Source organism: Bison bison, unplaced genomic scaffold (genome assembly GCF_000754665.1).
Source record: "Bison bison bison isolate TAMUID 2011002044 unplaced genomic scaffold, Bison_UMD1.0 scf7180017864141, whole genome shotgun sequence".
In the NCBI taxonomy this organism is placed as follows: domain Eukaryota; kingdom Metazoa; phylum Chordata; class Mammalia; order Artiodactyla; family Bovidae; genus Bison; species Bison bison.
Genome location: NW_011494713.1, coordinates 2,952,681 through 2,968,276, shown reverse-complemented (window position 1 = coordinate 2,968,276; position 15,596 = coordinate 2,952,681). Strand labels below are relative to the sequence as shown.

Sequence of the window (15,596 nt, the reverse complement as noted above, 5' to 3'; positions counted from 1 at the left end):
TGGATGGCATCACCAACTCAATGGACATGAGTTTGGGCAGGCTCCGGGAGTTGGTGATGAACAGGGAGGCCTGGCATGCTGCAGTTCACGGGGTTGCAAAGAATCAGACATGACTGAGCAACTGAACTGAACAGGTTAAAGGACTTCCCAGGTGGCATTAGTGGTAAAGAACCCACCTGCCAAATCAGGAGACAAAAGAGACTCAGTTTCGACCCCTGAGTTGCAAAGACCCACTAGAAAAGGGCATGGCAACTCACTCCAGTATTCTTGCCCGGAAAATCCCATGGAGAGAGGAGCCTGGCATGCTACAGTCCATGGGATCGCAGAGAGTCGATCACGACTGAAGCAACTTAGCACACAATACGTTAAAGGGATGCTTCGGAAAAGTCTGTCAACTTCTTGATCTGTAATTAAGAAAGATTTGCTTCATTACTGAAGCTCACAGATCATGGAACCACTGCCACTCTCAACAGCACATGAAAGTTTACAACCTCAGCTAAGAACTTGAAACCTCCAGTGTTCCTTGGGGTAGTGTCTGAGACAAAATACTCCATGCATCTTATCTTTCGCCCTGGAACAGTAGTCAAGCTGACCCTGCAAAACAATGGCAATGGTCACTGAACCATACATACCATGCCTCAGTAGGGCTGTCCTAATTATTCTGTAGTCAACAGTAGCCAGTACTGTTTTCTAGACTCCAGCTGTCCACTCCATTGTCTGCACAGTCTGATCACATAATGGCCAGCTCCCCACTGCATATTATGGACCTCTCTGGTGACCTATAAAATCAATGCATTTTTCTGAGTTCCTCACAAATACCATGCCTTTTCCTATGCATAGCCTTCTGCCAGAGGCCCTTCTTTCCCTAACTATACCGCCTTCTCAAAACATTCCCCCAGTCAGCCAGCCAGACAATGCTTACTTTTTCTTTAAAACTCATCTAAGCCATGATATCCTCCAGAAAATCTTCCCCTGGTCTGCTCAGGCTGCATTGGGAGCCCCAGCGGCTGCTCCAGAATTTCGATACAGGAGTCACTGTGAGGATGAAGACCCAGTAGAAAGCAGGAAAGGGGATGCGTGACTTCTCTTGAAATTACCTTTTATAGCAAGGTACAACTTTTGCTGAGATGTCTGCAAGCAGAAGCACAAAGTTCTTCAAGATGCTCTTATCTGTATTTAAATGGGAGTAAGAAAATATCTGTGATCTATTTCAAAGAAAATATCTGTGATCCACCCTTTTGAGGAGTAGTGACTTCAGAAGAGGGTGACTAGAGATTAAAGGAGGGTTATACCTTCCCCTAAGTGATACCTTGGCTTCTCTCTCTGCTCCAGTAATATCCTAGTGTTCTTCAATCATAACAGTACCATCTTGAAACTGTCTGTGTGTCTGTCTTCTCTACCAGATTGGAAGGGACCATATTCTTACTTATCTTTTTATCTCTGGTACCCAAACCAGTCCTTAAGAGAGGTGCTATTGGACGAATGAGTGAAGTAGGTGGATGGGTTGACGGATGGATGGATGGATGGACAGAAAGGATGGAATGGGACAGTTTTGCCTTCAGACTAAAGTCTCCGAAAGGGTAATGCTCTTGAATCTAACTCTGTCACTCTTTCTCCCTCATTCTATTCCCAATAACATCAAGAAAATATTTTATATTTAACAACTGCTGAGTTCGCTGATGGGAAGAAAGCTGGCATTTCCCTCCCAGTGAGTGTGCTAAAGAAATACTGGAGGAAAGAAACAAAGAAATCTTTAACAATAAACATTGGATTACAGCATTAAAAACCTCCCTTACTCTAATGGAGGTACAATTTGGAGATAAACCTAAACCACCTTCCTCCCTTCCTCTCTGTGGCATATGATTAAAATCTGCTTTGTTCCTCTAATTTGCTATTCTCAAATTACCACACTGCTGCTGGCACTGCAAACTCAGACTTTGTGGCTGCCCTTGAATTACTGTACAACTTTTCCTCCTTTTTTTCCTTTTAATCAGCACTGAACCAAGAAGGTGCCATCTACACCCGGTGAAAAACCTATGTCTCCAAACATGGAGACAAAAGGTGTCCTCAAGGTGACCAACCCCCATCCCCCACCACCATGATCCCCTAGCAGAAATAATCTCCCTTGAGGTTTGGAAACACACGAGGTGAAGTTATCCTTGACTTGGCTCCAGGTGGTATACAGTGTTTTTCCCTCCTCTGACTCCAGAGATTTTATTATGCTTCTTCCTAAGCCTTCCAAACAAACAGAGCCTAACAAGGACATAGCTAGTACCTAAATAAAAAAAACTTTATTTTCATATTTTTCTAGAAGTTTTCTAAATACCATGGCCTAGGATTACTAAGAACTGACTTCCAGAGTCAATCCGAAGACTACACGGTAAATTTACTTTGGATAGATAGATAATTCTATGACATCATCCTCTTTTCTTTCCCTTTGTAATTTTTTGAAAGTTCAAAATACAAGCAATGTCTGTCCCATGCCAAACTTATAAAGGGAAAAGGAAGACCTCTTTTAATTGTGTAGGAATGTTAGATGCCAAAATATTCAAAAATACCTGAACAACTGATGGTAGTTTTCATTTGAAGGTACACTGAGCTACATTGAGCCACATATTGACTACAGAAACTAGAGAAGAACTAAAACTGTGGTCCTTCGATGACACTTAAGAAATCAATTTACTTTCTTTACCCAGAAGTGTGGTCACTGTGAGGTTTTCTCCCTGTGTTATTAACAGTTGTCAGTGGAAAAGAATTATATCCCTTAGACTACCAAAAAAGATTCAAAAACACAATAACGGTAGTATTTAGTGTATAATCCAAGACATCATATCTCATCCTAATTTTGCTAAATAGGCAAATTCAGGCAAATCACAGCTCTGGATCTCAATTTAATCAACTAACTAATTCACATTATGAGCATACAACTCAAGAAAATCAAGAGGCACATGAGCAGAGAGAAAGATGTTGCTAAATAAAGAACCAATAATTCCCAACATTATAACATTGTAGATGATACCTACATATGATAAAGATCACAAAGACTAGCATTATTTTTGGAACAATGGGCAGGCACACATGTAAAAACCAGCCCTCAAAAATAACATCAGTTAATAACATCAAGGAAAAATTACTAGCCAATTTATTGATTAGGCTTTTGTCCTCTCTTCTATTAAAAAAGTTAGTTACTGATTTTTTTAAGGTTGCTTAATTTTATTATCAATCCATTTGTAACTGATATCGTATTCAAATTTTCACAGTTTGCATGTGAAAATTCTGATTCAGTCAATCCTTTTCACACTAACATTCACCATTAAGGCCTAGTGCCTCAAAGATGCAAATTACACTTTTGAAATGAGAGGTAATAGACCAAATCGTAATCTGTTAATATGTTAATTGCTTCCCCTGCAACAGAATAATCATATTTAAAACCTTAGCATAATAACAGATCTATTCAGACAAAGCTCTACTGCACATCTAAGATCCAAATCATGTTACCAATATTAAATTATTTCTTTGAGGGATCTTACAGACCTTGAATTTATTTTAATCAACATTCACAATAATCTCCTGGAAACTAAACAGGAAACAAAATTTGCCATTGGATATATCTGAGACACATAAATAGTAAAGAAAAGATAAATTACTGCAGCATAATTTACAAAGTTGTTCCATGACATGTTTACTTCAAGTTTGAATCCTTTTGATAGGATTTAAAAATGTATTATCCAATGTTCATGACACTGTCTCAAAGGGTAACTTCCCTAGAGTGAAAGTCCTGTTTTGTAACTCAGAGTCTTATAGCTTGGAGAGGACTTTTTGTCATTTGTTAGTCCAAGCTAGAAAATGAAAATTAGGAGAAGGAAAGTGCTTTTCCACTGAGACCTCTGAGGCAGCTGCCCTATTTGCAAAATAAAATGGAGAAGCTCTCATTCAGGTGGGAACTGCCAAACAAAGAAAATATGATCAAGCACTCTTGGAAACAATTCCAAAGCTCAAACTCCATTGGTTTGATCTACAAGGATGCCCCAAACAGAAAGACAGACAAAAAAGTAAGACCCATGTAATAGTTCCTTTCATATCACATGACTTCTACAACCACTTGCGTGAATACTAAGGATTCTCTTATCTGTGTCTCCAAGTCAGACATCTCTGCTGACTTTCATTCCTTATTTCCAACTGTGTATGTGTGTTAGTTGCTCAGTCATGTCTGACTCTGCAACCCCAGAGACTGGGGCTCACCAGGCTCCTCTACCCAAAGGATTCTCCAGGCAAGAATACCAGAATAGGTTGCCATTCCCTTTGGGACCACAACCCACTCTGGTATTCTTGCCTGGCTACCTGAGAATTCTCTACGCAGATACCCCACAGGCACTATGAAGTCTACATGCCCAAACTCCTCCCCTAATCTGTTTCTCCTTTATTCTGTCTTCTCAGAATCAGCTTCATGGGTGTGGGATCCATGCTAAGAAGGACCCATGCTTTGTTTAATGGTCTCCTCCCTGGTGGCTCAGATGGTAAAGCGTCTGCCTGCAATGCAGGAGACGTGGGTTCCATCTCTGGTTCAGGAAGATCCCCTGGAGAAGGAAATGGCAACCCACTCCAGTACTCTTGCCTGGAAAATCCCATGGACAGAGAAGCCTGGTAGACTACAGTCCATGGGATCGCAAAGAGTCGGACACAACTGAGTGACTTCACTTTCACTGTGATCTTGAAATTCTTAATAATTTTTAACAAGAGGCCTCAGATTTTTATTTTCCAGTGGGTTCCCAAAACTTGTGGTCTGTACTGTATTGGTGACACCATGACCCCTGTCCCTGAAACCAACCACCTGGGACTAATCCAAGATTCCCCCTCCCTTCATTTCTATATCCAGTCACGCTGATCATGCCCAAGGTTTTACATCAAGCACAAGCTCACCGTGTTTTGCATGCTTTTTTCCCTTCTTCAAAGAATTGATTTTCACTTGTCCTTTAATTATTAATCAAGATTCATCTATACCCAGTCTGATACAGATGCCTCCTCTTGGTCCTCCACCCATACACCTGTCCCTATGTCTGTCATGTTGTCCTTGAATCATTTTCTTGTCTCTCTTCTTCCAAATGACTGTGAGCCTCTTGATGTCTGATTTTATTTTCTTTTTATCTCCAGTTCCTAGCTCTGTGCTTGGCATATAGAAGATATTTTTAAATGCTTATTGACTAAGATTGAAGTTATTTCAAAAAACCTTTACTAATCCACTTTTGAAAAGTATGATGGCTTGATCTATACAAATGCTCTTTCCCTTTAGAAGGAGCTTCTTTTTTTTCCAGAGTGATCCTCTCACTTCCCTCCTGCACATTTAGGCAGAGTCACCAAACAAACAGCTCGAGAGCTTGTATTACACCTCTAAGGCATTTTTTCACTGTCCTCTAGGGTCATGGTCCCCTGAGGTCACTTCTGCCAGTGAGAACAGCTGGGCCTCCTATGCCTCTGGGATCTTCCAGACATGGCTGGCTTTATACACAATGATTTGTTTGTGCCAAGGAGTTGCCAGAGCTCCTCCACAATGCCACCAAGAGTCCAGGATATAGGAAGGCAAGAGTGGGAAACGTGGCCCAGAGGGACAAGAATTCTCTCATTAACCCTGAGTCCCCATAAACACTCTCACAGACATTCAACACTTCATCAGACTGGTCATCATAGGAAATCCTGTTTGAAAAACAATCTCTTGATTTGGCGGGGGATGGGAGTCAAAAGGAGGCATTTCATCTCCAGCATCAATGTCTAATTGGTACTTCAGTTTATTGTGATAGACACACCTGGATGGATTTCTTTATTCACTCATTCATTCACTCACTTGCTCAAACATTCACTGAACCTCTACCAAGGGAAATGTGCCAGGTGAGGTATTATCCAGAGAGCTAAGGGTCAAAAAGCTCCACACTCAAGGAAGTTAATATTACTATGAAATAGATAATTTCCATTAAAACCTTACTATTCCAAATGTGGTTCACAGAACACGGCATCTAGAAGCCTGCTGGAAATGCATCTAGAAGCCTGCTGGAAATGCATCATTTCAGGGCCCTCCTCAGGACCGCCTGAATCAGAAATATGCATTTTAACAATGGCACAGAAGATCCACATGAATATCCGAAACTGCAAAGCATTTACACATCCCTCCCAGGAGCTGAATGCCACCTCCTTTTAGCCTGAATTAAATTCAGATCTCAGCTGCAAAACCTGCCCTAAGGGCTCCTGATCATAATCCCATTTTCCCCCATCTACGGACTCCACATGTGGCTCTCTGCTATTTCATAGGAGGAGTAACTTGCATCCTTTCCCACACAAAGTGGAAACAGAGAAAGGACCATGCTAGCTACTGAATGCCTATCACTCATGCATGTGAATCTCAGATTCTCTATGCAACAAATTCTGATATTTCCATTCCTGCCATGTTTTCAAGAGTTCCCAAAATGCCTAGTGAGTAAAAGAAGTAACAACTTAAGAATTCAGTGACTGAGGGACTTGATTCAAGCAGTTTATATGTTAAACACAATGCACTGTCGCTGTACATTTTTCATAATCAAAAGAGGGGGTCTCAAAGTAAGACTTCAAATAATTAGAGTTGAAAAAAAATGAGATTCAGCTGGAGAGCAAGTGCAATTGGGAAATGCTTATGACAGAAGAGCCTGCCCTGATCTTCTACTCTTAACATTGCAATTCACACACACACACACACAGGTATATGGTTAATATTAAGAATTTCAAATATACATATACACATTTTTTATGCACACGCTGGGATTTTTTACTTAACTGACATCATTTCAAGTACTTATAATTCGCAATCCTGGAGACCCAAGGTACACGGGAGTAGTTCTTTGTTTTACTTAGGACTATTAAAATTTTTTTCAGGAAGTTCAGTAAATTGACAATCACCAAAACCAGCAATTCTTGAGCTTATTGGCCTCAAAATTCCTTTACACTATTGAGGATCTATAGAATTTCTGTTTATTTGGGTGGTATATCTCAATATTCGCTGATCGTAAGTTTTTAAGATAATCAATAATTGATTCATTTAAAAAATAACAAACCCATTGCACATTAACATAAATAGCATTCTTTTATGAAAAATAACTTTGTTTTACAAAATAAAGCCAATTAATTGAGAACAGTAGCACTTTTTACATTTTTAACATCTTTAGTGTCTGGCTCAATAGAAGACAGCTGGATTCTCCCATCTGCTTCTGTAGTTAATGTGTTGTTATGTCTCATATTATCCAGCCTCTGGAAAACTCCATTGTACACTTACGAGAGATTGAGAGTGGAAAAGGCAATCAACATCTCAACAAGAGTGACAAATAGGAAAATAGTTTTTTCAACAAATGGTGCTGGAACAACTGGATATCCACATGCACGAGAATCAAGTTGGACCTCTACTTCACATCATACATAAAAATTAACTCAAAATGGATCAGATGGGGAGTGACTATTAACAGGAAGAGTTTTATTTTGGGGGATGATGAAAATGTTCTGGAATTAGCAGTGATGGCTGTATATATAGTATATATTGTGAATATACTAAAGCTAATGAATTTTATACTTTAAAATGGTGACATGATATCCAAATCACATATCAGTAAAATAATGAGTCAAAGACCCAAATATAATAGCTAAAACTATAAAACTGTTTAAAGAAGACACAGGTATAAATCCCATGACCTTAGGCAACAGTTACTTAGCTATGACACAAAAATCACAAGGAACAAAAGGAAAAAAGAAAAAACAGATAAATTGGATTTCATCAAAATTTTAAAAATTTTGACACCATCAGACTAAAAAAACCCACAGAATGAGAAAAATGGCTGTAAATCATTTATTAAATAAGAAGTCTATATCCAGAATATGTAAGAATTATTAGAACTCAACAATAAAACAACAATCCAATTTTAAAATAGCCAAAGGATCCAAATAGACAGTTCTCCAAATATAGACAAACAGCCAATAAGCACATGAAATGATGGTCAACAGCATTAGCATCAAGGAAATGCAAATCAAAACCACAGTAAGGTATCACTTCACACCCACTACGACAGTTTATAATCAAATAGATAATAACAAGTGTTGGCAAGGATGTGGAGAAACTGAAACCCTTATACATTGCTGGTGGAAATGTAAAATGGAGCAGCTGCTTGGGAGAATAGTCTGGCAAACTATTCAATTCAAAAGATTAAATGGAGTTACTATATGGCCCAGTAATTTCACTCCCAGGTATATACCCAAGGCAAATGGAAAATTTTACTGGAATATTCACTGCAACATTCTTCGAAATAGCCAAAAAGTGGAAACAACCCAAATTTTCATCAACTGATGGTAAACTGTGATCTATCCATACAATAGAACATTATTCACCAATTAAAGGGAAAGAAATACTGATACATGCTACAACGTAGATGAGCCTAGCAATTATGCAAGTGAAAGAAGTCAGACACAAAAGATCATTACGTGACTTCATTTTCATCAAATGGCCACAACAGACAAATCTATAGAGACAAAAAGTAGATCAGCAGTTACCTAGGGCTGGGAAGTTTAGGGGGAAAAGGGAGTATGACTACTAAAGGGCATAGGGTTTCTTTGGGGGATTGTCTGATTGTGGTGATGGTTGCACAATTCTGTGACTATCTTAAAGTTATACACTTGAAATGGATGAATTTTATAGTATGTAAATTATATCTCAATAAAACTCCTTAACCTAAAGAGGCAAACAACATCTTAGTATTATTTTGAAAATAGTTTGAACCTCAGGGGCCCCCTGAAAGGATTTCAGGGAGTCCTGGGGCTCCCCAGGATACACTTTGAGAATCGCTGACCCAGACAAAACATCTAGTAGGGTAAACTTCCTAGCAGCCATCTTCCTCTCCCCCTCTTTCTCCTTTGGAAGAGAACCCTGATTTCTAGGCATTGACCTCTCTCCCCTACTCAGACCACCACCAGGAAGGAAGCTGATTCCACTCTGAGTCCGAAGGCACCTTAAGCTAATCAGCACACTCATTTTGATTGATTTCACTCACTGTTCAGGGTGGCAGGTGATCAAAATGACTGCAGGACTTTTGCTTTGAATGCTGAGTTGGAAGTGGTTTTTCAATTCCTCTGGAGGGTGTCCCATGAAAATGTGAGAACTGAAACTACTATAACCACTTCACTATAGTCTCAGGATAAAGCCTCACAGAAAGTCAGGATAGTTCTTGAATTAGGTCCCTACTTAACTCAGAATTTCTGGATATGTGAGTGTGTGTGTGTGTGTATGTGTGTGTTAGTCACTCAGTTGTCTGACTCCTTGCGACCCCATGGACTGCAGCCTACCAAGCTCCTTTGTTCATGGGATCCTCCAGGCAAGAATACTGGAGTGGGTTGCCATTCCTTTATCCAGGGGATGTTCCCAACCCAGAGATCAAACCCAGGTCTGCATTTCAGGCAGTTTCTTTACCATTTGAGCCACCAGGGAAGTGCTGATCCAGTAAATATCTTTAATGTTAAAGCCAGTTTGAATTGGAATTTGTCAGTTAAAAGCACCCAGCTGATATATTGTCCAGTGATGTGGAGCTGACAGTATTGCATCCTCCCTATGGTCAATACACATTGCCTTTGCTCTGAACACATCAAGAGATAAGATCTTAGCAGAGTATTGAAATAACACTACTTTTCTGTCAGAATATACTTAACACAAAGAGCTGGCCCATGTAATCTAGGCATAAATACATCAGAGCTAGACCATGGTATTTAACAAATTGCCTCTCTCTTCTATTCCTTTAGTGTCTGATATTCACTGTACTCTGAATGGCACTCCAGATGAATCTGATAGAGAAAAGAGTTGAGTCGTCCTTATTAGCAGAACATGTGTGGCTGTTATCCGAACCTAGGGTGGATTTCACCTGCAGGCTCATCATGGGGCCTGATATTGAGCACATATGTATGTTTGCAAGTGACCACCAATTCCTGTTAAAACAGATAAGAAACTTAGGATGCAGTAAACAACTTTCTCTTTTTTAACTAAATTAATTAGAATAGTATTCTGCATTTGGGTGATTTTTTTAGCATTTACAACACGCTTTTATAGATTTCATTTCAACAACCCAATGGAGACTGGCAATTGAGGAATTATTATGCCCATTTCACAGATTAAAAACCGGAGGCCCAGTGATTCACTTGAGGTCTTACACAGTCAGAAAGTGATGGAGTTTGGGCTTAAAGACATTAGATTCCAAGCCAGAGCCTTCACACTATTTAGAATTAAATCCAACATATCTTCACATAATAGTAAGACAACAGTCAGTATATTTTCATTTCTTACTATGGGCCAGGTATTAAGTACTTGGTATATATTGCATGGGCTTCCCAGGTGGCACTAGCAGTAAAGAATCTGCCTGCCAATGCAGGAGACGCAACAGACGTAGGTTCGATCCCTGGTTGGGAAGATCCCCTGGAGACAGAAGTGGCAACCTACTCCAGTATTCTTGCCTGGAGAATCCCATGGACAGAGGAGCCTAGTGGGCTTCAGTCCCTGGGGTCACAGAGTCTGACGCAACTGAAAGCAACTTAGCACTAGCACTATATATTGCATATTTGATTGTTACAAGACCATGAGGTTGTACCAGTATTACCCCCACTTTACAGATGAGGAAACTGAAACCAAACTGGTAAAGTGACTTGTCCAAAGTCACCTGGCTAGTCAATGGTTAGAGCCAGGGTTCAAATCCAGGCAAGTAGTACTCTGGATCACAAGCTCCCAACCACTTGGCCATACTGCCACTTCAGCAAGAGCAGAGATGCTTGCTGTACACAAGACAGTGTGTAGCTGCACAGAACCCGTGGGCTCAGTAAGGGCTGAACTGATATTTAACAACACAAGCTACAAAGGATTATCCAATAATTGTTCTTGTTGCAGAATTTGATCATACAAAGATTGCCTAAAATAAGCCAGGGCTCAGCTAACATCTTATTAAAGGTTACTGAAAGTTTAGTTGTAACAATACTTATTACTCAATTTGACCTATTCTGAAAGACACTACTGCTTGCTTAGCCACCAGCAGTTCCCCGCCCCTTAACACACACACACACACACCCCTCCATTGCCTCCATGAAGTCAAAGCCCACCTCTCATTATAGAGAGTGAGGAGTACAGATACCAAATATTCACATTTCTAGACTCTTTTACAGCTAAGTCATGGGTATAGGATTCAATCCTGGGCAATGGGATCTAATGAGAGGACTGATGGGAGTCTCCAGGAATGGTATTCTTCTATGATAAAAAGAAATGCAAGAGGAAATCCCACCTCTTACATGGTGGATGTGTTAGTACCTGAAGGACATTCACAACCACCTTATAATGAGAACTCTAAGTGACAAAGGAGATGTGCTGAGGAGGCAGAGTAGAAAGATGGAAAGCTCCTGGTCCATGCAGAGCTGCTGAACAACTCTGAAGCTACCCTATCTCCGGACTTCTCATTAGGTGAGATGATAAGTGTCCTTATTACTCAAGCCACTTTAACTCAGCTGCTCTTTTACTTGCAGCCTAAACATCCTAACTCTCAAGTTGGAAGCAGCTGAAGAGAAGACAGGGCTCTGGATTCTAAGTAAAATGACATGGCTTCAATCTACTTACTTGCCAGGTGACTCAAGTGGCCTAATCTCTCTGCACCTCGTTTTCTATACCCATAAAATTGAGAAAATATTCAATAACACAATAAAATGGAGATAACCCAGGACAGGAATGAAAATCACATGAGATAATATGTATATAATCTGTCAATAGCAATGTTTTAGTCAAAGGTAATTGGTCTAGGTAACAGATAAACTATAGACTTTATAAACTGGAGACATCCATTCTAACCCAAATCCCTTATTTTACAAAAGAAGAAACACTGATTCCAAATGTCAAATGACTCACTACATGTCACACTGGTTGGTAACATAACTAAACTATGTATCTCCTTATTCTCAACCCAATGCTGTCATGCTGTCCTCATGATGACAGGTATGAGCTACATTAAATACTGGGTCAGTAGCATTCATTCATTCAGCAAGTGTTTATTGACCACAACTATATGTCAAGTTCGGCTCTAGGAACCTGAAGGACTCCTTGAAGAACAACAACCATAACAAGAGTTTCTACCCTCATGAATTTAACAGCCCAGACACAAATTATGCAATCTACATCTACAAATAATTATTAAGCACCTACTAGGTGCTACACACAGTGCCAGAGTTACTATTCAAATACAAATTTTTATAATTTTCCAGCCAATTCAAATAATAACAAGCATATTTACCAGGACTTGATAAAGAATAAATAATATGAAAAGTCTACAACTTACACAATAAAAATCAGTATTAAAAATGGCAAGCTCATTAGGAGGAGTGGTGAACACCCTGCCAGCATCTGAAAACGTGGACGAAATGGGGAAGACGACTAGAACTCTACTCTACTTGAAACAGCGCTACTGAATCAAAGAAGTGAGAACTAAGCCATGTCCTTCCACAGTCTCCAGACTTGCAGGGTTGGCTTCGTGGGAAAAGACCAGTAGAACCAACTCATTGGAAAAGACTGATGCTGGGAAAGATTGAGGGCAGGAGGAGAAGGGGGTAACAGGGGATGAGATGGTTGGATGGCATCACCGAGTCAATGGACATGAGTTTGAGCAAACTCCAGGAGATAGCAAAGGACAGGGAAGCCTGGCGTGCTGCAGTCCATGGGGTTGCAAAGGGTTGGACATGACTTTGCGACTGAACAACAACAATAGGGAACATTCAGCAACTCCTTTCCTTCCCCAGGCCCCTGTCTAGGGCCCTAGGCTCTCCTTTTGCTCCCTATCCAGTTGGAATTCCTCTTTCACCCCACCTAAACAGTCACATGCAAATGATACACTGGAACAGCATCCTAATCCTATGACGAGACAGAGCAAGTGGCTATCAGGCTGCTGACCCTGAGCCATTACACTGAAAGTTTTCTTTGTCAGTAACCACACAAATCATATACTTTGGAAAAGAATATTTAAAAGCTATTATTTTGCAAAAAAAAAAAAAAGCATAACTCACACCTTGCATGAGTTATAGAGGGAAAATTTGTGTAACACTCTCTTAACTTTGTGATTCTCTAGACTGGAGGAAAAAGGCAAGCAAGGAACAAAACACAGATGGATTCCCCAGGGAATACTAGTGACTTCAAAAGTTCTTTTTAAAAAAAAAATCATTTTGTCTTTGTCCTAAACAAATGGAAAGGTTTTTGTGACCTTATGTTCAAAAGTATATCAATTCCCAGGTTGGAAATACTCTAGGCAGGTATAATGTCCAAAATCACCAAAATCATCTTTTGATTCATTTTAATTGATTAAATGATAATCACCATTTGGGGGCAGATGTGCTTCCAAATAAAACATTTGATTTTCTCAAGCAATGCCAAAATCAACACTTTGGAACATAGCATTTTAACCTCTTTGGCATCAGTTGGGCAATACAAACTCCAATGTTCCAAATTGTTATTAGATTGGCTACAATCTACTGTTTGCCAGATCACGAGACAGCACATACATGTCATCTGGGGACTATTTATCCATTCTAAGGAAGATTCCCTCCCACAAACAGAAAAACAAAACAAAACAGTGGTGTCAACTCCAAATGGGACAGGACAGGGCAGATAGAGGGCGGAGACAGCTCTGGAAAAGTCAACAGCCCCACTCTCTGTGGCTGACCCCTTTATTAACTACATATTCAATACGGGTTAAAGTTCCTGTACACCCACTTTAGGACTTAAGGTAAAATGTGCAAACTCCTTTCTCTGAAATACAAGACAGTACATGCCAAATGTTTCCGTGCAACCCTGTGGCAGCAGAAAAACTGCCTATCCCATTAATCCTTTTATTATTAAGTTTAATAGCAGTGCTTGGTTCAAAATGAAATCCAAGATCCTCCGGAAAAGTCAGTGGGAGCTCACTTTAATGGGAGGTCATGGGGCACTACATTCCTGCCATGAAACTTACCCCGTTGTCATATTACAAGTTAGGAGTCACTGTCCCTGTGTCACAAGCTCCCACGAAAAGAAAGAAAGAAAAAAAAAAAAAATGGTGGGGGGGTGGGTAACCATTCATTCATTCATTCTTAGTTAACACAGCCCAGAGGCAGATTCTTGCCACTGGGAGACGCTGCTCCCATTCATCTCTCAACAGAATGGGTGCCCAGTGTTTTAAAAACAGCTCACTCAGTCTCAGACCTTCAAGACTTGAGTAGGTGAGAAGAGGAAATTCCAGAGATAAATAAGTAAAGATACTTAAAAGTCAAAAGCTAATAGTGCTTAACCCTAACATGACCTTTCCAGGCTCCGTGCCCTGAATCTTGGGAGAGGGCACACACCTGCCTACATATACAAACACTGAGAGTGCACTCACATGCACACACACACACCATTGCATCTCACAGATCTCCTGCAAGCCCAGAGGCACTTAAGTACTGGAGGATGGAGTTGCCATCAAAGCTGCCTTTGCCTACACAACTCTGGCCTTCTCCAACTTGGTCACGAGCACATGTCACCAATATCCCAAAGGGCGATTTCTCCTGGACCCAGGTCCTGCAGCATTCCCTCCCTGCTGGCCTAACAGCCCTTTTCCTTTCCCTGAAACACTCAGTTTTCAAAGGATTCCTTTCGAGGTAGCTCCAGTCCGAGCAGCGTGCCCCATCCCTTAAGGCTTGGAGCACAGGGCTGCCTGGCCTCTCTCACTCCCAGGAAACTTCGCCGCTGCCCCACGCTACGAGTAAAGGCCACCGGTAGAGAGGAGGCAGGGAGCTGGAGCAGGTCCCTGGGACTGAAAGCACCTTCGGAGCCCAGGCGCCAAAGAAAGAATGAGTGGATCCATGCTGATGCATGCCTTCTCCACGTGGAAGAAAGAAGACTGGGCGACATGCAGGTACCCCTCTAGGTTCTCAGAACTCATATTTCCCGACAGGTTAGGAAACAGAGGGGTTAGAGTCCCCCAGGAGGCAGCTGCCCTGTGTCCACTATCCTAAGCGCAGCGAGACGTGAGCGCAGTGTCTAAGCCAGAGGAAGGGGCCCCGGGAATTGATAATGCACGCCCGGTGCCTGTGGGAGACAGTCCCCCCAACCCCATCCCTTAGTAGGGCTCCCAGACTCAGAGCTGAGGAAGAGAAATCTGCCTTTCTAGTAGGCCCCCGGATGGGTTCCTTGTCTCCACGCGCACGCCCACCCGTAGAGGCCCCCCAGTCCCATGGCCAGCGCGTAGTCCGCTCCCTCGCCCCGGCACCTGGATGTGGCAGGAGATCTCCGAGTCGTCCAGCAGCCGGATGGTGCATTTCATCTCCTGGCTGAGCGATTTGATGCTGGAGCTCCGAAAGTGGATCATTTTCATGGTCCTCCTGCCTCTCGGCACACAGTAGCAGGAGGCGAACATGCACCGCGGCCCGAGGAAGCGAGCAGGAGGCTCGGGGCCGGCGCGGCGCTGGCCCGCGCGGACACACACACACTGCCCTGGACACCCGGGCGCGGCTCAGCCCCCGGACAGCAGCGACAACCGGCGCCTGCAGCCACACATGCCGAGCGGCCAGGG

General features: G+C 41.6%; 1 protein-coding gene across 3 annotated transcripts in view; it reads right to left on the bottom strand.

Moving 5' to 3' along the window:
• The window catches only part of FRMD3 (FERM domain containing 3), a 343,072-nt gene extending 327,482 nt beyond the window's left edge, over positions 1–15,590 (bottom strand). For all 3 annotated transcript variants that reach the window (XM_010840081.1, XM_010840079.1, XM_010840080.1), the window contains exon 1: positions 15,294–15,590. In XM_010840081.1, coding sequence (XP_010838383.1) covers positions 15,294–15,440 — 147 coding nt within the window. In that variant the 5' untranslated portion in view covers positions 15,441–15,590. The remainder of the gene's footprint in view (positions 1–15,293) is intronic.
• Positions 15,591–15,596: the final 6 nt, after the last annotated feature.